Source organism: Passer domesticus, chromosome 6 (genome assembly GCF_036417665.1).
Source record: "Passer domesticus isolate bPasDom1 chromosome 6, bPasDom1.hap1, whole genome shotgun sequence".
In the NCBI taxonomy this organism is placed as follows: Eukaryota; Metazoa; Chordata; class Aves; order Passeriformes; family Passeridae; genus Passer; species Passer domesticus.
The window spans coordinates 56,606,382-56,631,458 of NC_087479.1; the positions used below are offsets into that span (position 1 = coordinate 56,606,382).

Here is a 25,077-nt window from a genome sequence, read left to right on the forward strand (position 1 = left end):
AGTGGTATAATACAATTATAACAAAAATATTATAACATAATAAAAAAGTAAATAATGAAAAAATTAATATTTATTATTTAACTGGACACTATGTGTGCTTCTGGTACTGCGATAAAAGGTGAGTACCAATGATGGACCAGCTGAAACATCCAGACTTTCTCACTGTTAACTACAATTTTTACTTCTAGATGGCGTTTTTCAAAGTCTTGTTAAGTAAAGCTTTTTTGCTTTATTTTTTGTTTATGTTGGTTTTATACTGCTACATAGGGAGTTTTAGAATGGTTATAGGAGAATTATTTAGACTGGAAAATCATAGAATTTAAAAAATGTGTTGTTCTCCTTATAGGAGAATTATTTAGACTGGAGAGTCCTAGAATAGTTATAGGATAATTATTTAGGGACTAAACTGGATAATTTGTGTGCTTCTAGTACTGCAATTAAAGATGAGTACAAATGATGGAGCAGTTGAAACATCCAGACTTTGTCATTATTAACCACAATTTTTTACTTCTAGGTGGTATTTTGCAAAGTCTTGGTAAGACTGTTTTGCCTTTTTTTTTTTTTTTTTTTTTTGTTCACGTTGGTTTTATACTGCTACATAGAGAGTCCCAGAATGTTTTGGGGTGGAAAAGACTTTGAAAATCATCCAGTTCCAACCTCCTGCCATGAGCAGGGAACCTTCCACTGTCCCAGGCTGCTCATCCAGCCTGGCCTGGGTCTCCTCCAGGGATCCAGGGGCAGCCACAGCTGCTCGGGGCACCCTGTGCCAGGACCTGCCCACCCTCACAGGGAACAATTCCTTCTAAATATCTAATCCAAACCTCTTCCAACGTCATAAATAAGCACTGGATAAATTTAAGAGATTGAGCATGTTTAAGTCATGCAAAGATGAATATTTTGTGTTAAATAATGTTTTGCAGTTGTTGTCTTCATCTTTTCAATGCTTTTCTCAGTACAGGGAGAAGAATTTTTTTCAAGTGATTTTTTTTGTCAGAGCTCTAGAAGATAGCTGACTCAAAAGACTGTCAAAAGTGACCATTTTGAGTTTTGTCTCTTGGAAATAATTGAGGTAAAATAATTTGTTCAGCTTTGAACAATGTTAGACTTATTTTTTAATCTAAATATTAAAAATCCTTGGAAGATATAGGATTATTTTAAAATTATTAATAGATTTTTTTCCTTTTTTTTCAGAGAAAGGGGTCAGAGATCTGAATGTTGAATTCTTCCAGAATTTGTTTTAATTGGATCAGGTTTGTCAACAGTAAAAAGAAAAAGTTTTGTCTCCCAGGAGATGTGCATATGATAGACTAAATGTCATAATGATGTGAACAAATGAGATGTAACATGCACGGAAAATATATGTTTTCCATTAAATTTCCACAGGAATGATTGAAAATGTCTTGGGAATTATTTAAGCAATTTACAATATTGTTTAAAAAGGTACATCTGGGCACACTGAGTACAGTCTTTTGTCGTTCATTAGCAATGTATTTAATGAGGGTTTTTTTAAGTGATAGATAGTTAAGGTAACAGACAAGTGACAGATTGTTTGTCTTTAACGATTTCCCTATTTCAGGCCCATTACAAAGCAATTAGAAATCTGACAGCATTTTTACTCTGCATTACTGATCATCTAAAGTGATGAGAAATGAGAGGTGATGAATATTAATTGTATATTTTCATATAATTATCATAAATTATTACCTTGTCTAGTGCGCTGCAGGTGGAGTAAAATCAATGGATGAAAATTCAGTCAAATATGATAATTTGAAAGATTTCATGACTTAGTTTTTGTCTTTAAAGTGCAGTGTCAATCAGTCTAAAGCAGGCATGCATTAACTGAGGGAAATGCAAAGATACTCTTAGTTTTCCTTGGTTTGCTAGCACTGAGCAGCGTGGCTTTTACTCTTGTGCCTGTGACAAATTATTTACATCTCTTTTTTTGCCTGCCAAATTTACCCTGGACTGTGGGAGTCAGAGAGACAGAAGTCTTCACAGTCTCAAGAGGGTTTGATTTACAGCCTTAGAAGAAGCCTAGATTGATGTGAAAGCAAGGTACATAGACATTGAAAAACCATAAACTTATGTTTTTATAGTGATAAGTAAAAATATGCCTTAAGTAAGAAACTGGACTAAATAAGATGATGAAGGTGTTTATAGTGTAGTAATGTGATTGTATAGAATGAGTTAATAGTTTAGCTCTTATAATGGACGTATATATGTGTGTGTCTAGTGGCAGTCCGTTGGCCAAAAGTATATGCATTGCATAGAAATAAATAAAGGTGATAGGTCAGAAAAGCAAAATAATCTCTGTGGCATCAGCCTTTCAGGGTTAGAAAGTTCTATATTGCCCTGTATCAAAGAACCTGTGATTATCTTGAGCTATGGCCAACTGATTGCTGTCTCAAAATCTCACAGCCTCTAAGACTGATGTTTATTTAAAAAATAAATCATCTTTAGACCAATTTTAGTCCCATCCCTTTAATTAGTGCGACAACAGTGACACTGGATTTTACCTATTCCTCTGCAACTTTTTGCCAGAAGTATTTACAGATTGTTTGAGCTTTGCAATATGCAACTTCTGTACTTGACTTCACTTATTTTTATAATGCAGCTCCTTCATTTACAGTTAGTGGGAAAACCATAAAAACAGATCACAGATTCTCCAAATCAGGTATCTAGGCAGTGTGGCCAGTGTTTATGTTTTTCCTCAGAAAATTTGGTTGAGATGAGTTATTCAATATCATTTTAGCCTTCTAAGACAGAGACAAGAATGATATACCATTTGTCTGGGATGGCAGACCTTACCCATGAGACAATTCATTTTTTTCCTTAATTTCCCTTCATGTTCTGGCTCAGAGAAGTGAGCAAATTGGATGAACCATAAAAAGAAATTATGTTGCTAAGTCTGTCAGAGTTCATGTATTTGAAGTCAAATAAAACCTGTAAGTGCAAGACTGTCTTTTTATCTTGATTTTCAATGCTTGACTTTGCAAACTGGATAGTTTTAACAAATTGCATTCAAAAATTCACTTTATTGTAATATTTAACCTTCCAATTTCAGTAAGAAAGAACAGGGTTGGAGTGTTTTCTCATGGTGGCAAACTTCACAACCATCTCCTGTATTAATGTGGTTTCTTCTATGAGCACAAAGCCAGGGTTAAACATGTACTTAGCTTTCTGTCTCTGGTAGTGACCAGTGGTTGAATGAAAGTGTAACAAGAAACAGCACTTGTGTAGAGAAAACCTCCGGGTGTTAAATCCCCCAGGATGTGTATTTTTCATATCTGGAATAAATTCTGTCCCAGCCCAACAATCTGCAGTTAGCAGCACACTACTGTTTGAAAATGAGGGTCTCATTCTCACTCATACCATTACTTGTCCACAATTTGTCAGAATGGTGTATTCTGATCCTCTTCTTCATCCTAATGGCATTTCCAATTTCCTTTGGGATATTCTCATGCTGTAAAAGGCCTCATTCACATCCTGAGTGCTTGTTGATGGACAAGATAGCACATTTAGGCTGGTACCACCATGCCCTTCCTGCTGAGGGCTCATGATCATGGTTAGAGATCTCATTTATTCTGTCTGAAGTCGAGGTCCAACTCTTCAAGTTTGGATTTGGATACATAAAAATCAGCTTGGTTTATTTCCCAGCTCTGTACCAGTGCATGCTGTTTTCAGGTTTTGTAATTTCAGTCCTGGTTTTGTCGTGTAGGCTCAGTAGAATTCATTTACAATGAATTCCATCCTGCTCTGTGTAGCTGTAAGAAACTCTGCGATACACCTTGTTCTCAATATCTTCCTGAAAGATAAGAGTGCCATTTTCTGGTACTCTGAAAGCAGAGAGTACAATTTTCCTTTCTTTTCTCCATGTCTCTCATAAAACAGAGCACTTTTAATATCCATCCACTCTCTCAGGATTGCATTGCAGCTGTGCCTGTATTGCACATGGGTTTTTCCAACAAAAGGATCTGTTTCCTTCTTCTGCCTCTCATGCATATGTTCACATTCTGCACAGTCACATGCTGCTAACCATGTGTATAGAGACACATGTTGTGTCATATTTCTCCTTTTTTAAAATTCTTCTGATGGATGGATGGAATAAGACTCCTTTTTTGGTACACCTTGATGTTTATTCTGATGTATTTAAAGCAAATATTCAGATGTTTGAATACCCTGATCAGAAATTAGTCTGTTTAATGTCACTTTTGTTACTTGCTAATGCAAAGTGCAATATACACAAAGGCAAGGGAGCAACAACTGTCGTGTGGATAAAGCTTGCAAACATAACAGATTGACCCCATTTCACAGTTTGTGTTAAAGCCAGCTTCTTGAGAAAGGTAATTATAAAATGAACTATTTAATTCTGATATTTAGATTATTCATTTTATTTGAATTAGAGATTTCCAAAGCAATTGGATATGTTTCCACATGTTTGTTGAAGAAAAGCTTATTTTCTTTAAAGATACAGTTTATAATTCCTCATACTTTTGATTTACATGTTTCTATTATGTGAATTCTTTCAAAGACTAAAGTACTTTCCAAGTATGACAAGTAGTAAAGTCCTCTTAGTATTGCAGGGAAGAATATACCTGCTGTACCTCAAAACCATTTCATGAAATATTCCTATATTATATAAAATATAACATTATATATTATATTATACAACCATATGAGAAAAATCTATTATGTAATACATATTATCTAATTATTAGAATATTATAAAACATTATATATTTTTCAGTCTTATCTCAAGGAAAACATTTGTCTCTTCAGTTTTAACTGAAAGGTGTAGCCTGAAGATAGACCTGTGCTGATCCAAGGGCCAGTTGCCACTGCAATTTGCAAAATTCTTCTGCCATTCCTTCTTCACTTTCTTCTTTCATGAGCTCTTACTGCTTTTGCATCAGCACCACCTTTTGTGTGACAGTGAAATAGTCCCTGGAGACAGAGGGGCAAACATCTGATTCTGCCTAAAAAATGATAATTTTCTGGTGATTTAGCTCCACTAAAGGGATTTGTCCTGTGTCAGTGTCAGCTCTGAGAAGATGGCTGGAGAACTTGTCCAGGACAAGGGGAGGAGGTGGCAGAGGGGAACAAGGCTGCCCATTTGGATGTCACTTAGCCCTTAAAGCTCATTTCTTCTTCATCGGACTGGATGCTGAGCTAGGCTGGGTGAAGTTCATAGAGGTGAGCACAGGATGAACAAAGCTGGTTTGAGCTAATGACTATCACCAGAATATGTTTAAAGGTTAAGATCTGTAAAGGGGAATAGTCACTCATATCGAAGATATCAAACTAATCAAATGGAAATCAATGTTACTGAATAAAATTTGCATTTCTTTCTGATTTTTGCGACTGATACTGATATTATCTAATATTAAAATTATATTCCAGCAGTACAGTTGGCTTTTCTTTTAGCTCACAGAATGATTCTGTTCTGCTTTATTGCCTTATTGTTGCCTTTATGTTGATGTTTTCCATTGACATTTCAGGCAAGTTCAGGGCCAATTGTGTTAGACACTGTACAGAAATATCATTAACAAAATCCTGCCAGCAAAAAACCCAAGTCAATTAAGTGACCAGTTTGTATCAGTCAATTATAGGTAAAATGTTATGTATGTCCAAAAGCCAGTGTCATAGGTTTATGTAAATTCTGACCTCGGCTGAGGCAATTTATCTGAAGGTCTATTGCAAACTTGTTTTCTTCTAAATTAAAAAAAAAAACAAACAAATCAACAAAAAAGAACACTTCCTATTGAAAGAAATAAATACTTCCAGAGCTCCTGATTTCTTGGTAGTGTCTTGGTGGAAACAACTTTGAAATGCAGCAGCCGTGTTTCAATTTCAGTATGGGTAGAGGAGATGGAGAGCAGCAGGGAGAAGACAAGAGAAGAGATGGATTTATTGGATATTTGTATGACTTGATTTTGGTGTTTCTGATTTGATAGTATAGATAATTGTACATATAATCAATCATTAATTTCAATCCACAAATTTCTCTACTTATAACTTCCAGATTTCCTGTTCACTTTCTAATTTTGCTACTCCAGAAAAATGTGCAAAGTACAGAGAGATTCCAAACAAAACTGTCTGAATCCCACCATGTTCTCAAAAGCTGTAGAGAAAACAATGATACAAGATTAGTTCATTTTTAAATCAATATTTGATCATCAATCTTAACAATTAACAAAAAAGGTTTTGCTTTCATTTTATGGCAAACAAGAGAAGTCTAATAAGTGCTCAGGAAAAATGCCATATGGCATGTGCATCATCACAAAAAAGAGATCAGCTCTAAACTTTGCAAATGTCTTTGTGCCACATGGATGCACAGCCTATATTAGCAAAAAAAGGATGAGTAAAGTCATGGGAACTTTTCACTCATGTCATTTGTCAAAGAGGTTGAGTTTCCTGCTGTGTGATAAATTGTAAAAATATAATTGAGTAAATATTTTGTTAGTGTCAGTCTCAGAATAAGTATGAAGAGAGGTAGAGCATTTAATATATTTTATACTTTATTATATATAAAATGTCAATATAATTTTATTATATTTTATAATTTTATACTTTAATGTTTATTTATAATTTTGTTTTGATGTACCTTCCATTTCATTCAAGTAAAGGGAAAAATAACTCAAAACCCTGCAGATATGCTGATTTTCAACTTACATCTTTATTTAAAATTTTAGCTCTAAAAACTGCAAATCCTTTATTCCTGATCCATCTGCAGCTGACTTAGTGGTCCTGGAATCTAAAACAATTTTGTCTGCTCACATTTCCTCATCTCTAGTAACCAGTTCTTCCTTTTTGGTCAAACAGGGCATGGGCAGGGATGGGGCTGTGCCAGGGCAGATCCTGCAGGAGCAGGGATGGGGCTGTGCCAGGGCAGATCCCGGGGTCAGGAGCAGGGATGGGGCTGTGCCAGGGCAGATCCCGGGTTCAGGAGCAGGGATGGGGCTGTGCCAGGGCAGATCCCGGGGTCAGGAGCAAGGATGGGGCTGTGCCAGGGCAGTTCCCGGGGTCAGGAGCAGGGATGGGGCTGTGCCAGGGCAGATCCCGGGGTCAGGAGCAGGGATGGGGCTGTGCCAGGGCAGATCCTGCAGGAGCAGGGATGGGGCTGTGCCAGGGCAGATCCCGGGGTCAGGAGCAGGGATGGGGCTGTGCCAGGGCAGATCCCGGGTTCAGGAGCAGGGATGGGGCTGTGCCAGGGCAGATCCTGCAGGAGCAGGGATGGGGCTGTGCCAGGGCAGATCCTGCAGGAGCAGGGATGGGGCTGTGCCAGGGCAGATCCCGGGGTCAGGAGCAGGGATGGGGCTGTGCCAGGGCAGATCCCGGGTTCAGGAGCAGGGATGGGGCTGTGCCAGGGCAGATCCTGCAGGAGCAGGGATGGGGCTGTGCCAGGGCAGTTCCCGGGTTCAGGAGCAGGGATGGGGCTGTGCCAGGGCAGATCCCGGGGTCAGGAGCAGGGATGGGGCTGTGCCAGGGCAGATCCCGGGTTCAGGAGCAGGGATGGGGCTGTGCCAGGGCAGATCCTGCAGGAGCAGGGACGGGGCTGTGCCAGGGCAGATCCCGGGATGCAGGAGCAGGGATGGGGCTGTGCCAGGGCAGATCCCGGGATGCAGAAGCAGGGATGGAGATCTCCATTCCGAGCAGATCTGTCCCAGCAGCCGAGCCCTGGGGCGGGATGAGCCCTTCCATCCCACATCCCTGGGGCTGTGCCCGTGTTTCCCTGCCTCACAGAGGAGCCTGGGAGCAGATGGCAGCCTTGCCCTTTAACTGTGCAAGTCTTAGTGGCACTTCAATCTCTTGGTTTTGGACTTGATACCTACCAAGGCAGTAAAACTGTGCTATGATATCTCAATTGTCTGTTTCTTCAGGATAATTATTTTAGTCAAGGATGGGTATGTTCTCATTTTTTTGCCCTGATGGTGTGGCAGAGCTTTGTTCCTCAGGCAAAGAGGAGTTTTTGCCTGTTGCAGGCATGAAAGAAGATCCATTCCTCTGGAGCTTGGGGAGACACAGAAGAGATTCGTCGGGTGCTGTGTAGTTTCTTGGTTAATTAAGAAGAGACAACAAATGATCTCAGATTATTTAGATAACCAAGAGCCGTTCAAACATTTTTCTTCTGCACTAAGCACCACTCGCCGCCCTGAGCCATCTGATCTCTTTTCTTTTCTTAAGCATGCTGGAGAAAAACTTTCATAGCCAGAGATCTGTGGGATGCCAGGGCTTCACTGGGGAAGTGACAGAGAAAGGAGGAACAGTTTCATTCTATTCATCAGCTCAGAGATGCAGGAGAAAATGTTCATTCAAGCCTTTGGCAAAATTCCCAAGAAATGTAGTGGGACATGAGTTTCACAGACAGCCTGTACTTATTAGGTTATTACTCAGCGTGCACTCATTTAGGATGGATTGGAGTTTCATGATAGCCAGTAATTGGAAGAGTATTAGGAAAAAGTGGGAGACCTTGTGATTTTTTTTTTTTTTAATAAAATAAAAAAAAAAAAGTCATCTTTCCTGCTGCTGTACTCAAGGAGTGGAGGTCAGTTTAGTTTGTTGAAGAAGGTCCTTCTCAAAATGATGCAGATTATTTGTGTAAAGCTGTCCTTTACTGAGTGAGTTATTATCAGGGCAGTTTGCCAAACATTAAATTTGATAAACTATTAGGCTTTGGGTTTTAATAATGTAATATTGTATTTTCTAGGTTTCTTGTATAATAAAATGAAATTTAGACTTTTCAAAAGTCTTATGATGATGTTAATGCAGGCCTGCAGCAGAAAATATTTCAGGACCATAATATATGAAACAACCTGTGCTCGTCTATCAATATGAAGCTATTATAACCATTAATATTATGAGCATTATTATTAATATTAGTAATGATGAATATGGTTATCTGGAACACACATGCATGTAGTGCAACAATATTGTAAATGCTGAAAAAAAATAATAATGTGAACAAATTACAGATAAATATAAGACTTGCTTAATCCCTCCATCATAGTTAAGATCTGATATTGCCAATACTTTAATTTTTATTGCCTTTGATAGATAAACAAAATGCCTTTGCTGTTCAGACAGTGCTGCAAGAATAAAAAAAAGGTAGTTTGAAATAGGAGAACATTGAAATAAATCACTGTATCTTTTGAACAAGTACTGAAATAAAAGAAAGCAAAGAATACATGCTTGTCAAATAGAGTGTAGATGCTCAATCTGTAGATAGAGTATATCTATCTATACTCGACAGATAGATATAGATACAAGTATAGATAAATAATTTAGGTGAAAATGGATGACTAGAAATAACAAAGAGATGACCAAATAATGAAGGGCTAAAGGGTGATTTTTACATCTGATGTAACTTCATTTTATATAGTAAGTAATTACAATATAAAAATATAATTTATAGAAGATTTCAATATTATAAAAACAATATTATGTAAAAGTATTAAATAATATTTAATGATTAATTAGAACATTATAATAAATACTAATTAGTAATATCATTAAAATAAATATTATATAATTAATATTTTGATATTATAAAAAATTTATATAATCCATTAAAAATTCCACGGCTTCTGTATGAGAAAAAGACACAATTTGACAGGCAGCACTGGTAGTAAGGAACAGCAAGCACAAATCCTTGGCAACTGTCATTATCCTGCTGTTGGATTCACATCCCAAACTGTGGGACAACTTTGACCTCTCTCGCTGTTACTGAGCCACCGTCTGTTAAAGTAACTGTATTTTTAACTTAGCAAAGAACAATATTATTCAGGTGCAGAGTTATGCCTTAGAAAATTGTATGGAGTATTTTTTTCATTTTTGGTGTCCTGTTGTTCTCTATTTAAAAAGAAATATAGAATCTGCTTTAGTTAGACAATGATGAATAATGAGAAAATCGTGCAAGAGGAGCGGAATAGAAATTTTGAATTTCAGAATGTGGAACTAACTGAAAGTACAAGTTCCTTCTTTAATGATTGCAAAAATACCTCAGTGTTTTGGCCATGAATAAACCAAAGTTTAATTGCTTTTACTATTCTGATACTTAGGAGTTACTTGAATATGAAAAGACAGTGAGGGCTTGATCTCATCCAATTTCTTTCTTGCTTCATCTTGATCTTAATTCTGCTCTTGGCACAGTTACTCTTGTGCTGATTTGGATCTTCCAAAGACTGGCTAAAATTGGATGGCTTGATCTTCATATGGGTGAATATTACATCTAGACTTTTGGCCTATGGTATAAAGTAATTTTGTGTCGTTAATAGTAGCCCCAAATTGAAAGCTGGGCCCTTTTGTTCTCATTATTTTTAATGTTTTTATGCAAATATTTTGAGCTTTTATTTTGAGCTTATGAGATAATTCAATGTTCATTTTGTGTGAGGAAGGCATAGTGCAGCATAGCTGAAATACCTGCTGTACTTCACCATAATCCTGTCCTACAGCACTTTGTGCATTGCCCTTCTGATCCCAGCTTGTGCAGAGATTAATTGAGCTGAAATCTGAAATAATGTTTGCAGAAATAAGAATCAGGATGAAAGTATTAACACAGTTTCATAAGGCATTTTGCAGCTTTTATTATGACACTGTAGGCTTTTCTGAACTCTGTACAGTCCATTAATACTAATTTAGAGTAGTTGAAAGACCAGAGCAAAAAGATAAAGTTTTAACTGCATTTATTGTATTTGTCTTCATGAAATGTTCCCCTCCCTTTGTGAAAAAAAACCAAAAAACAACCTGTTAAAATACTGAAGGGAAGCAAAGCTCTAAACAGCTTCTATTTGCCCACAGCATTCGTCTGCAATCAGCAATGGTATCAAGAAGGTCACGACTTCAACATTGTTCCCCACATCAAACAAAATCTGTTCAGAGCTGTGATGGATCATCAGATGTACAGACAGCTACAAATCAAGCAGCACAGACAATTTCTTTCTTATATCTCTTATATCTGAGAGAAACAGAGCTCAAAGTGTTCCCACAGGTCAGCCAAGGTAATCAAAGCCCTCCTCTGTTGCTTTTAATCAAGGGTGCTGCAGTTCAGTCACCTTGTAATGACGATTCTGTGGATATTCTAATTTTTATTAAGATTTCTTGACCTAGAAATTTGTCAGAGTAGCTGACAAGAAAAGATTAGCAAATTTCTAAATTAAAATAGCTTTTACAACCTTATTGATTCCAATCAAACATTCCTGGAAGACAAAATTACAGCGAGTCAGGCATGCCAGTCCACTTTACACATTTTCAAGACTGAACAATAGATGGATAATAGCCAATAAGTTGACCCATCTGTAAAGAAGAATGTGATTCTCCATAATTAATCCAAAATGAATTGATTCTGTCTGTGGGGGAAATCCAAGAGAGCAATTGGATTTTGCAATGTACCATAAAGGTGATGAAAGAAAAGACAAAATGTGCTATAACGTGCTTAACTTAGTTGTCCTTATCAAAAGCTTTTTGTTGGTGGTGTCTTCTGTTTTGAGGGAGAAAATTGTTGTAAACTGAGACAAAACTTGATGATTAGAGTCATCATGGGATCCCTTGATTTGTGACCTCAAATAGAATTCAAAGGGCTTTAATTTTTTATTTGGTAGCTATTTTCTGAAAGGACTTTTCCCAAAACCTTAAAGTCTTTTTGATTGCTAATTTTGTTTAATGAGACTTGGATATTAATATAATTCCCCTAGTGTTTGAAAGTCATTTACAGTTACTTTTCAAAGGGTCACATTCTGGCTTTCTTGTTATATGATTTAGTACTCAGCACCAAAGTAGCTACATTGATTTAATAGCACAACTTAATTTGGAAATTCTCAAAAGAAGACAAAAAAAAAATTCAGATTCTTATGTGGTCACTTTGCCATTCAAGAAATGTGGAAACTTGATTATGTGTTTGCTATTATGGTTTAAGTGAAGTATCAGTTCAGTGCTAATTTAAATGAATGGGAAAATTTCCAAAATGTTTTAAGAGAGTGGAATTCACAGCTTAGGCCTCAAAGAAATTTTGAGCTGTGCATGGAAACCTCTTGCTGAAGACAAGGAGAGACCTTGTGTCACAAATGTTCTTGCTAAAGAACAAAACTTTGTTATAAATCTGCTTTCCTCTCCTTTTATTTTCTTTTAAAATATAATCATACTATTTCTAGGTTCACTATACATGAATATATGTTTACATTCAATAACATATTCACTATTTTATTGTGCTATTATTCAGAAGACGTGATATAAGCATTTTAAAGTAGTATTGTGATGTTTTTAAACTGATTATTAGTTTATTTAATTTTATCCTGGCAGCTGTATTGAATATGTTTTGCTATCTGGGAAACAGAAACAAGTAACAATAAGCCCCACTATGCAGTCACTGTACAGGCATAATTGCTGTCAATTTGATTGAAATTTTGCCTGAGAAAAGACTGTCACCAGTTCTTACTTTTTAAACTAGAAGCAATAACCTACATATTATGCACTCTTTAATTAGGAGTTTTCTCAGAATCTATTTTTTTCCTATATTTATTTGATAAATTTTGAAAAATAATTTAAGTGATTTATTTTCTTGTGATGTTCTTAAGACATTTCATAAAAAAAACTTCACAGCAACTGATTTCCAGTATTTTATTAGTTCTGAATAAACACAGTTTGGGACAGGTTAAGTGTATTTTGTTTAGAAGAGTTCAATTTCTGTATTTTCTATATTTATGATTTAGGTGCTTTGAAATTCTTCTTATACTCTGAAGAATTTTAATGACCGTATGCTTGGATTTTCTTTTTACACAACTACTATAAAAGGTAAAAAAAAAGAGTTAAGAAAATAATATTGTATTGCTTCTTTCATATCCTAAACTGGATTTTCTTTTTTAACAGAATGAACTGTGTTCTCTGTTTCCAAACTCATGTCATATCCACAGGGCATTTGAAGTATCCAAAGTTATTAAACAGCAGCCAAATGTCATCAAAGTCATAGCTTAGAAATATGGCACAAGAAAGATTTCTTTGCTAAAGATTCTGTGTCCTTACTTAAGCCAGTAACCTCTAATACAAATTTTCTTGCATTCATAAATTTTCTCTATAGCTTTTGCTTCAAACCCTAATGTAAATCCTTTTTCTGCTTTAAATTAAGCTTACATGAAACTTGCCATCCTTTGTACACTATTTCTAAAATGCACGACTTGTTAAAAATACTTATAAATGCTGTGTGAAATAAGTTACAGAATTAAGTACAGTACTATTTGACATTAAAATGAAAGAGCATAGTGCTTTAAAACCAAGTTTTTAAGGTTATGTGTGTTTCTCACGCTATGATTTCTAATGATAATCAATAAAATTCTGAATTACCCCTAGCGCAGTTCATATGATTGGCATGGCAATTATGTTTTTGTTTTTAAGAGGGGTGAAAAATATTTCTGAATCCTCTACAGTTGAGATATTCATGAAAATGTTTGCACTGTCATTTTAAGATTATGAAGTATCTTGTGAGATTGCTGCTGCAAATTCGTGGCAGCATTCTAAAATTTTATTTTAAAATTTATTTAATCAAATGAATTGAGAGTGGATTTGTCCGTTTCCAGTTCTGTTTGTCCTGATCCGATCCTAGTGACAAAATAACTCTGTTTGCAGTCAGCATTGCTTCCCCCTTGCATCCATTTAGCTGCTGGAGGAGAGCTCTGAGGAGCTGACTCTGAACATGGCTGCACAATGAGAGTTCTTGGCAGGCGGCACCGAGGCACCAGAACCAAGCACAGAGCCCACGTTGCAACTGGAGAAACATTTCTGTGGCCATTCAAAAAAACCAGAAGGTAAAACCCCAAAACCAGAACTGAGAACCCCCAGCAAATGGCTTGAGGGGTGCAATTAAAAATTATTTTCATCCTGTCTTTTTGCATGGTTTAGCAAAACTAATGTTTACTCATTTACAGCTCAGTAAGAGGATAATGTGCTTAATGAAAGAAAAATCTACTGACAGCCACATTTATTGCCCTTCATTAGCATTGGTACTTAATTTAATATAGATCTGAATAGACATTAGGGAGCCTGCAGGAGGTTAAATGGTGAAAATGTAAAGAGATTATTGAATTTACTGTTTGGTTTCAGTGACATCAAACAGACATAATTAATTAGGTTTATTCCACTAACAAAAATAATCCAGAATGTATGATTGGATTCATTAATGCTATCATTTACCATTTTTTGGAAGTTTAATACTGCAGTATGGAACATCTTCTTTCTTACGCTTTCTAAATTTTAGATTGTTTGGTGAGACCCTTATTAAAATTTTTGTTTGCTCCTTCTCATTCTTTTACGAAAATGGTAATTATGTCTTAGTTTTTACAATGGGGTGAAAAATATTTCTGAATCCTCTACAGTTGAGGCATTCATGTAAATGTTTGCCCTCTAATTTTAGGATCGTGAAGTACCTTGTGAGATTGCTGCTGCAAATTCGTGGCAGCATTTTAAAACTGTAGCTTAAGTAGGGTTTAATGTCAAACTGAAGATACCACTTGGGAATTTTATCAAACTTTTAATTCAGCCAGCATTTGTGATATAAAACAATTACTACAACCTTAAATATTCTAGAAAGCAAAGTTATTATTGAGACTGTGTATATGAAGGTAGGAATCTTGCAGTGTACAATTCCAATGAGAAATGTAAATAAGATCAATTGTTTAACATAACATGAAATGTTTGATTTTTTTTTATAATCTTGTAGCAAATTGTGTGGTAGGTTTTTTAGAAAGGTAGGGATTACAAAGAAAAAACAAGAGCAAATTATTCACACATTTTGCATATTTTGTGTATATATTGAATGTATTTTTATACAGATTTTTTTGCATTTTGGGGAAATTTTTTTTCCTTACATACATTCTTTATAAACAAGTCTTTGGTTTTATTTTTCTTCATAGCTTTTTAATAGCATTTCTTATCTAGGGAAGTATTAGGGGACATATTTTAGTATTAAATAACTCATTCAAAATTTCAAAATATTCAAGTGATCTTTCACTAATTCTTTTAGAGACTGATAATACTACAAATACCTTTAAAGGCAATGTCTATATCATACTCATTATTGGCTATTTCACAAAAAAAATCCCTATTGTATAACTCTTTCTCTAAACAGAAACATCTAATACTAATTATGATGTGAGTCCAGTAATTAAAGGCTTGTTTACATATTAATGGAGGGATTTACGAGGGAAACTTCTGTTAGTGAGCCTGTGCTCTACACAATCAACTTAATACATTATAATCTCCTTTTAATAACAAAAATTAATGTGAGTATGATTCAGGTGATGGAATAACCAGAAGGGCTGTAATTAATGGTCTGTATATTCAGAGAAAAGCACAGATCACTGTTTTTATTCTTGCAGAAGTGTGTGATAAATCTGCTATTTGTGCTGTGTGAATTATTTACACAATCCTATGATTAGAGGATTTTTGTAGGATTTTGCTGTTTGTCACAAAGTCTTCACTGGTACATGTATTCTAGTTTCTCCACGCATATGACTTGAGTGCTTTGACAGATTTTCAAAGTCATTAAGTGAGTCTTTCTTTCTTTCTCTCATTTTCCTCTTGCAAGCCAAGTTCAAAACAAAAACTTCTGTGCTTTGTCTGCATATCTTTGGCTGTGTTTCATTGTGACATGCACTGCTGTTCTTTTAGCACCAAAATGTTGGCACACATTACTGAAAATTTCACACCATCTCTTGCTGGATCAGCAAGCTTAACCTACCAAAATCTGGTGTTGTTGAATGGTTTTTGACTGATAATCAATCTTTTTGCTGCTCGACAGTTGTTGCTGGGACACAGACTAGAGCAGGTGGCAGATGTGCCTTGTCTTTTGAGAAAAGAAAGAGTAGGTGAGCTTGGGCACAGAGTGACATATTGTGTGTCCATTAAAAGGGTAAGTACAACAGCAAAAAGTCACTGCTGTAAGTAGAAAAGCCACCAATACCAGAAAATAGGCCTTTTAACACCCCTGTTTACAAGTTTAAAAGAACTGCAAAATGACAGTTCATGGCGTAGGATTCTATGTGCTCAAAAATCAGAAGCGACGTTAAAAACATTCACAAATTCTCTGTAAAACATTCTACAGTATATTTTTTTACTTTAAAAGAATCCCTATTTATACGACCCCATATAATGAATGGTAATGTGCAGATTTTTTAAAAGCTACAGTATATTGAAGATAGGTTTTAGAGCTGTATAGGGACAGGCAGTACCTATTTTGTATTTTCTTTCTCTAGCCCAAGACTGGCAGAGACCATAGAGTGGTGTGACTGGTCAGTGTAAATCACTATAACACACTGATTTTATTGTCTTTATGCATTCCAGTCCTCAACACACAGGTAACCAGGTCAAATATCAGCAGCAAATATTTTTTACATTTGGAAATGTAAATGGGAATGGAAGATCAGTTATACAGTGTAAAGCCCTGCAAATATGGGCAAGTGATACCATGGAGATCAGACTAACTTTTTACAGCTGTAGTTAAACATAAATATTTGCAAAGTCAACACCTTGGTAGAAATTTATATTTCAAGTAGAAATCACAAAGTTTGTCAGAACTGTATAGTTTTGCATATATTTCATTGCTTGAAGTGACATCAATACCTGGATGAAGTGTAACCCCTAGTGATGCTGATGTCTTGGTTTATTGGGATTTATTAATCTCATCTTTCTAAAATACTAAAATTTAACTTAAGGGTTTGATTAAGTGAAGAAGGATTCAAACATAAGGTGAAAAATTGCATGATCTGGGATAAAAATTGAAAGCCATTGCTGCTTCTAATTTAATTCAGTATTTATAATAAATACATGTGACATATCAGTGACAGGGTGCCATTCCAACAGGAGTTTAGCAAACAAAAATGTGTCAAATTTCAAGCTTAAGTTTAAATCAATTTAAATGCTATTTTGTGGGGGACTATTGTGGAGCTAGTGTGCTGCAGAACTGTGCCAAAAAGCTGATTCTCTGCAGTGTGTAGTTCCTGTGTGTCATTTGCTGATGGTCAGTGGTTGTATTTAATTAACTATTGGAAATCTAGTAGTAAATTTTTAATTTAACTAGTGGAAATTTATGGGAATACACATAACTGAGTGTTTGTTTGTAGACAAATATATTTTGCAGTCACTGAATTTCTAAATATAGTGGGCATTTTATTTATTCTTTATTATCTTGTGTCTCTTCTGCCAGCTTTTATTGTACCTCCTCACCTCATTACCATTGAAATTCAGCTGCTTCCAGTGTACTGCTTCATGCTGTCTTCATTATTTGCCAATTTCTTCAACTGGTACTATCTTATTTAGATTGGATTTAATTGCAGTGACTTTAGCAAACTTGCTGAGTAAAAGAATCAAGTAGCCATCACTCCTTCATAAAATATTGTTCATATCAGTCATACTATTGTGGGAAAAAAAGGCTTCTTGAACACTTCATGTTCCATTCAGCAATTTTTCAGTTTCTGTGTTTGCCATTTACCATGACCATGCTTCAGAGTGTGATTACACTTAAAATAGGACATCTTTTCTGCAAGGACTATCAGTGAAAAGACAGATTCTAACCATTGATCAGTTTGGAAATGTTTAAATTCCAAGCAGCATTCTAAGTACTCTTGGGCTTTTTCTCAACAGCACATAAAATTTAAAGTTGTCATATTTTATGTTTCAAAAAAGAATGAATCTTCTCTTTGAACTTGAACTTAATACATTTTTTTATACATTTTTCTATAATGACTCTATTGTATGTTATTATTTCAGTGTATTTATACTGGGATTTTGCATGAAAAATACTCATGATCTATGCAGCAATATGTAAATCATCATCTATTATGAGCTAATCCTAGTTTTAGGTTGGAGATCTCAAGACCTAAACCAGAGGTGTGTAATAAGATATAGATGTTTTCTCTTCTACCATCATATATCAAAATATAATTGATTATTTCCACAATAACTTGATCATTTCCTGAAAGATAGAATAACCCATCCTGCTCTTTGAGAAGGACGCCAGCAACATCTAGAGTGCATTTTAAGAGCTTCTCTCAGAAAACTAATTTTACTCTTTTGTTGTGGAAAATGCAGATTCAAATTATAATTATGGATTCTTACAGCCTTTTTCTGTTGTGAGAACCTTTTTGAAATCTGAAAGATGCCAATTTATGAACTATTTCAATACTGAAGTCCCCCTTCTAGCTGCTCAGTGGCGTTGAAGTATTTAGTATTTTTTTTAAATTAATACAGGAATCTAGTGGTAATAGATATGCCACTCTAATATGCCCTCTCTTGTCTTCTTTAGATTTTTCCCCTCAGCAAACTCTACTACTTCCTTTGGCACTAGAATCAAAGGCACATTTATCAGTGAATCACAGAATCACAGAGAATGACAGAATTGCCAAATCACAGAATCACACAGACTCACGGAATCACAGAATTACCAAATCACAGAATCACACAGAATGACGGAAGTGCCAAATCACAGAATCACACAGACTCACAGAATCACAGAATTACCAAATCACAGAATCACACAGAATGACGGAAGTGCCAAATCACAGAATCACACAGACTCACAGAATCACAGAATTACCAAATCACAGAATCACACAGAATGACAGAATTGCCAAATAACAGAATCACACAGACTCACAGAATTACCAAATCACAGAATCACACAGAATGACAGAATTGCCAAATAACAGAATCACACAGACTCACAGAATTACCAAATCACAGAATCACACAGAATCACAGAATTGCCAAATCACAGAATCACCAAATCACAGAATAATATAGTCACAGAATCGCACAGAGTCACAGAATCACACAGAACCGCCAAATCACAGAATCACACAGAATGACAGAATTATCAATAACAGAGTCACACAGAATCACACAGAACCACAGAATTACAAATCACAGAATCCCAGAATCCCAGAACACGCTGAGTTGGAAGGGACCCATCAGGATGATGGAGTCCAGCTCCTGGCCCTGCACAGGACACCCCAAAAGTCACACCCTGTGCCTGGGAGCATTGTGCAAACTCTTGTTGAACTCTGGCAGGCTCAGCAGTGCCCCCTCAAGAGTTTCCACAGCAGATTTTGAAAATATTTTCTTCCAGACGGCCTTGTTGATGGCACCATGACCATAGCAAATGTGCATTTTCAGATTTTAACTTTCTTTCCTGGTATTTCGTTTTACAGTCCTGTGCATTAACATTGGCAGTTTTTTAATGAAATATGAGAGACCTTTGTGATGTGCTTTAGCTCAATGCTGTTACTAGGGTAAGGATATTTTCCACCATGATGGGTTGATTTCTGGGAGCAAGAATTAGCCTTAAAGAAGGAAACATGAAAACTTAACTAGATGTAAACTGATAATCAAAAGTGATAATGAATTTGCATACACATAAGCTCATAAGATAAGTTGGTCAGGGTAATAAACATCAGCAAATGGAATATTTTTTCAATAACAGGTTGGGAACTTTTTTGTGATTGAAAAACCTTAATACAAAAATCACAGGAGTGTAAGATTAATTATACAAATGGAATTGTTCAGATAAGCTAATGTGCTGCTAAACAGAAATGACTAAACCCTTTATATGGAGCTTCCATTTTTTCAAGTGATTGTATAAAATGATAGTATCTACTACATTCCATATATATATATACATCTATAGATTAAAAAATGCCTTATTTCTTACCCTTTTACCCTCTTAAAAGGCACTGTTTTATATTGTACTTTGGTTTACAGCAGCAAAGAGTAAGATGTATTCATTAGTTAGGTGTCAGTAGTTTGTTTTGAGGGAATGCAGACTCTGATGCCCTTCCCATAATCCACCTGAATTTAAAGGGAGAGAACTTAAATTCCTTCAGAAATTTCTACGCTAGGCTGAGGCTGTAAGATGTCTGGGTGTCTTTCTGCACCTTTTCATAATATGCACATCTGTAGGGATATAATAATGATAAAGAGGTCTATAATAAAATTCTGTATTAATAACAATTAAAAAAAGAATAATGCTATTTTTCTAGACTGGAAATATACTTTCCAAATATGGCTTAATATGGTATGTTTAATAAAAGAGCATGGAAACAATAAGGTACAGCCAAACCAACTTAAATTAAATGTTAAAGAAAAGGAAAAATTACAACTCTATTTGCCTAGGGCTTGGACTTAAGCTAACACCTCCCCAACAGTATCCCAGAAGACACATTTTTGGTACAACCTTATGAATACAAAGAACCAGTAGTTATAGGAATGTTTTTCCCTACCTTTCACATGGGAAGAGATGAAGATCTTGGCCTGTAGAGCCTTTGTCTAATCCCTTTGTTTGCACTCAGCTAGAATGTTTAAATAAAATTTATTCAAGAAATGTAAAACACTGAGACCTGTATCTCCACTAATCTGGAGATTTCAGTAAGAATCTGTTTAAAATAATAAACAAATAATTTAATCATTAATAACAAATAATTTAATAATATTAAAAATAAAATAATTTATTATTACATCTCTGATGTCTGATATAAAATCACCCTCAACCCCAAATGATTACCAGCCATGCCAAATGGAAAAATTCAGCCAAATCCTGAACAAGACAAAGAGTCTCCCAACCATTATCAGTCTAGATCCAGTGCTCATAAGTTCAAGGGAAAACTGGAGAGCAATGGTGAAGCTAAATGGAGAGAAGGGGTGACTGAGGGGCATTCTGCCTCTCCTCTCTGCCAAATGAAAGAAAATTGCTTGCATTGTAAACCATCAACCCATCTACTGAGCTTGGGGTTGGCAGCCAAAGAGCCTGGGAGATTTAACATTGCACCCAGTCTCTGAATTTCTATCATTCTGCATTTTTGCTGCAGTGTCTTCAGGGCCTGTCTTGTTTGTTCTGTTTGGCATTTACACCTGTTTAATCCCCAAATAATGTTATGTTTACTTGAGTGCAAATAAGGTAAGGACTCATATGAAAGCGCATGAACGAATATTAATTACTTCTTTTTAACTCTTCCAATACTAAATATTTTATTTCTGCAAACATTTTTCTTTGCTTCTGGAGTGCTCAAGTGTAATAATGGTTTTTAGTATTTATTCCATCTTCAGTTAGACGTATTAGCAGTTTTAATTGTTAGTCATTTTCATATTTTCAGTTATTTCCCAAAGTAACTTCATTTATTGGAAAGGAATTATAGCATGGTTTTTGCATATTCTATTCATTTCAAGTTCCTGTCACACAAAAAATAATGAACAACATTGATCATCCCTCGATTAATCTATACTTTTATTTGTGTTTGTGAACTGAGTACAGAAGTACTTTCACAATCTGGGGGCTTTCTTTATTTCAAGTGGACTCTACTGCCATGACCTATTTTCCTTAAGAGCTCCTAGAAAAGGTCAGGGCGAAGGGATGCAGCTTGTTGATTGGCAGAGAAGATGGGATGTTTGTAATTTAAATCAAATTTAGTATTAAGACATACTTCAAATAATATGTCAGCCTAGTGTTAGTGAGTTTAAAACCTAATGACAACTGCTGTCATTATTAGTTAAATATAGCCATTGTGCCCGTGGCAATAAATGATGACACTTCAGAACATGCAGAAACAAAAAGCTCTCAAGTATTTAAAGAAAAGGGAGTGACTGTAAACTTAGTTAAACACAGGAATGTGACCTGGGCATAATATGTTTCCCAAATAGAGAGGCATCTGGAATTTGAACAGAGAGCGTAATTGAATGGAACATTAGCTGTTCTTACCACCAGAATTTAAATTTAAATTTTATTTTAAAATTTGATTTTATTTGAATTTTAATTTTGTTTAAACTTTATTTAAGGAAACTTGGGCCTTTCTTTCTATTTCATAAAGATATATCAGGGAGTTTCATATTTATTATAATAACACTTTTATTGCTACACAAGATATATTTGAGATTCATGCCTCTGTTACTGTTCTGTACACTTTAAAATGTGTTGCTCAATTTTTCAAAAGCCTAAAAAGTGGGAACTGACAAAAATTCTGTCCTCTTGTTGATATTTGAATATGTATTTTTCCAGACAGTAAGTTTTGGATTCACGAAGTTTTAAAGTTTGCTCATGGCAGTGTTTGGTATTTACTTCTGTGAAGGTGAGGAAAGAGAAAGAAGTGAAATCCAGCTGTGTCTGAGTACATAGGCAGAATGTAATATATAGTATACAATGTCAATGTGTTTCTAATGCCATGTGCTATTCCCTTTAAACCTAGTAGTTTATTGCTTTTTGTTGTTGAAGAAAGTTTCTTACAAATCTTGTTGAAGCAAGAACAGCATAAAGGAATTGTGAAGGAAAGGGTAGAGGTGTTGGGAGAATTAGACAGCAGAATTTTGAAATAATTTTAGAGTAAAAGGAAATGCAAACCTGGGCTCAGATCGTGATCAGTGCAGACCTCAGACAGGGACTTAGGGAATGTCATATGAGGATTTTAGGCCTCTAAGAGTTTCTGTTGTTATTCTTCAGGTGCCATTCTTCATTCGTAACAGTGTTTGGGAAGGGGCTGCTTCCATTTAGGTAATATATTCTGTTTACCCACATTTCTGAGTGTAATGTCAGTTTGCTGAGTTAATTCACTTTCTGTACCAAATTATTGACCAGTGTTGCTGATCTTGGTTGATAGTTTCAACATCCTAACATTGATTATAATACCAATAATATAATTTAAGTTTTGAAAATTGTGGTAAATTCTGGCACAAAAATTCATGAAAAATATGTGTATAAAAATCAGACTGATTTGTAGATTTGCAGTATCAAGCACTCAGTGTTAACATAGTGGTTATCAAATTAAGGTAAATTAGAGTTGGTAGAAGCTTGTACAGCTGTCTGCTATACGGTGACAGATTACTGAGAATCACAGCATAATTTGCCTTGGAAAGGACCTCTGCAGATCACCTCATCAAATCTCCTCAGGTAGGGATAACTTCAGAGGCAAGTCTGAACACGAATAAAATCCACTTGTTGTGTTGAAGCAATGCTGGTATCTCATTGTAGATGATCTCAGTAACCAATGCAAGAAGGACTTATATGCCAAATAGCTTCCCTGGTTTGATTTAATTTTTGGTTTTCTTGTTTTGTTTTTTGTTTTTTTTTTTTTTTTTTGGGTTTTTTTTTTTTTTTTCCCCAGTTGTTACAGGATATTCTCTCTCCCTAAAACCCCTGGCAATCTTCTACTTTCCATTGTCCTTTTTGCTCTATTTCTGTTACTTATCTTGTCACAAAAAGGCATCAAATCTCATTTAGTGCCTCTGCTTAAACACCTTGTTTGGAAATCATGTACGCCTGGGGTTCTTTCTTTCTTTCTTTCTTTCTTTCTTTCTTTCTTTCTTTCTTTCTTTCTTTCTTTCTTTCTTTCTTTCTTTCTTTCTTTCTTTCTTTCTTTCTTTCTTTCTTTCTTTCTTTCTTTCTTTCTTTCTTTCTTTCTTTCTTTCTTTCTTTTTCTTTCTCTCTCTTTCTCTCTCTTTCTTCTCTTTCTTTCTCTCTCTCTTTGCCTTCCTTCCTTCCTTCCTTCCTTCCTTCCTTCCTTCCTTCCTTCCTTCCTTCCTTCCTTCCTTCCTTCCTTCCTTCCTTCCTTCCTTCCTTCCTTCCTTCCTTCCTTCCTTCCTTCCTTCCTTCCTTCCTTCCTTCCTTCCTTCCTTCCTTCCTTCCTTCCTTCCTTCCTTCCTTCCTTCCTTCCTTCCTTCCTTCCTTCCTTCCTTCCTTCCTTCCTTCCTTCCTTCCTTCCTTCCTTCCTTCCTTCCTTCCTTCCTTCCTTCCTTCCTTCCTTCCTTCCTTCCTTCCTTCCTTCCTTCCTTCCTTCCTTCCTTCCTTCCTTCCTCTTTCTTTTTCCTTTTTCTCTTTCCTTTTTTCTTTCTTTCCTTCCTTTTCTTTCTTCCCCTGCTAATTTCTCGTTGCTGTAGAGGCCAATACCAGCAGGAGAGAGATACCAGTGCAGCTGCAAACTGGAGACTGTGGGCACTGTCCTGGGAATTGTGAAATATGCAACTGACTCTGTCAGAATGAGAAGGTTGTAGAATCTGACCCCTCTCTACCCAGGAAATATAAACACTTGGCCACTCTATAAATGAGACTTTACCATGACTCTTCAGGTAATTTTTTGATTTAAATGCTGATGTCTGCTTTACTTTGTGACAAACTCGCTGCTATCACTGTTTGTCTCTGCATTTAGTGTATCTGCATTTAGTGTCTATCACCGGGAATTTCTCTTTGGAGGCTCCTGGTTTGTGGGCCCCAAAAGACTGACAGCTGTTGAATTATCAAACCAGACAGGATCATGATGCCCAGAAGTGTCAACGTAGAGACAATTTCAGGTGGCAAGAGTAATTTATTTTTGAAAATAAGGAAAGACAAAGATACTCAGGTACCTGATTTTCTGTCTATGCCAATCGGAAGTGGCAGAAGTTTATTCATTACCATGTAGTGCCTTCCATGCACATATCAACCTCATGGACATCTTGTTCATTCAAGGCTGGGAACAAAAAGCATGCTTCGTGTTTTTGACCATGCAGATTCCTGGAGGGCTTATTCCTGTTGTGCTTGAATCTTGCTAGCAGGCTTATCCTACAGAATACAGACAAGCTTGACCTTCAGAACCATTGTCAGCCTTGAGGGATACTGTGAGTGTGACCTTAAAGGATGGACAAGATTTTTCTTAATCACATTCTTTGGTTTAGGCAGCTGTAATCTCCCTAAATTTGCCTTTAGGCATCTACTGGCTCTTATCATTCGATGCCAAACAATCTCTAAGTTTCACCTTATGTCATCTTTCATTATAATCTGAATCACCTGCCACTTCTTTTCGAAGTACCACGCTGCTCAGGAGGAAACCAAACCACCCTTACATGGTGTGGCACACCTAAACTGAGAGCATCCTTTTGCCCTTGTGTGACAAATGACTTGTAATCCTTGCTAATGTGGCAAATAACACTTAATATTCATCCAATAACTAAATAAATGAATACCCCACCAAACTAGATCATGGTGCAGACTTGGACTACTTTTGGGAATGCAAATCAGAGCCCCCTCTTCCCAGGCTTAGGCGCTTTCTGAAACTTCTCTGAAAACATGCTAATTCAAAA

General features: G+C 35.9%; 1 protein-coding gene across 11 annotated transcripts in view; it reads left to right on the forward strand.

Moving 5' to 3' along the window:
- LOC135303825 (doublecortin domain-containing protein 1-like) overlaps nt 1-25,077 on the forward strand; it is a 36,438-nt gene that overhangs the window by 3,163 nt on the left and 8,198 nt on the right. For 5 of the 11 annotated variants that reach the window (XR_010365206.1, XR_010365205.1, XM_064426015.1 and 2 more), the window contains 6 exons: nt 954-1,069; nt 1,192-2,055; nt 4,233-5,193; nt 10,798-10,997; nt 12,705-12,786; nt 13,646-13,793. Coding sequence is in view for 8 of the 11 variants with exons in the window: in XM_064426015.1 (XP_064282085.1) it covers nt 13,693-13,793 (101 nt within the window). In the remaining 3 variants the exon portion in view is untranslated. Of the gene's footprint in view, nt 1-953; nt 1,070-1,191; nt 2,056-4,232; nt 5,194-10,797; nt 10,998-12,704; nt 12,787-13,645; nt 13,794-23,126; nt 23,265-25,077 lie in introns of those variants that run through there. The other 6 variants (XM_064426016.1, XM_064426021.1, XR_010365207.1 and 3 more) reach the window with 5 other exon arrangements.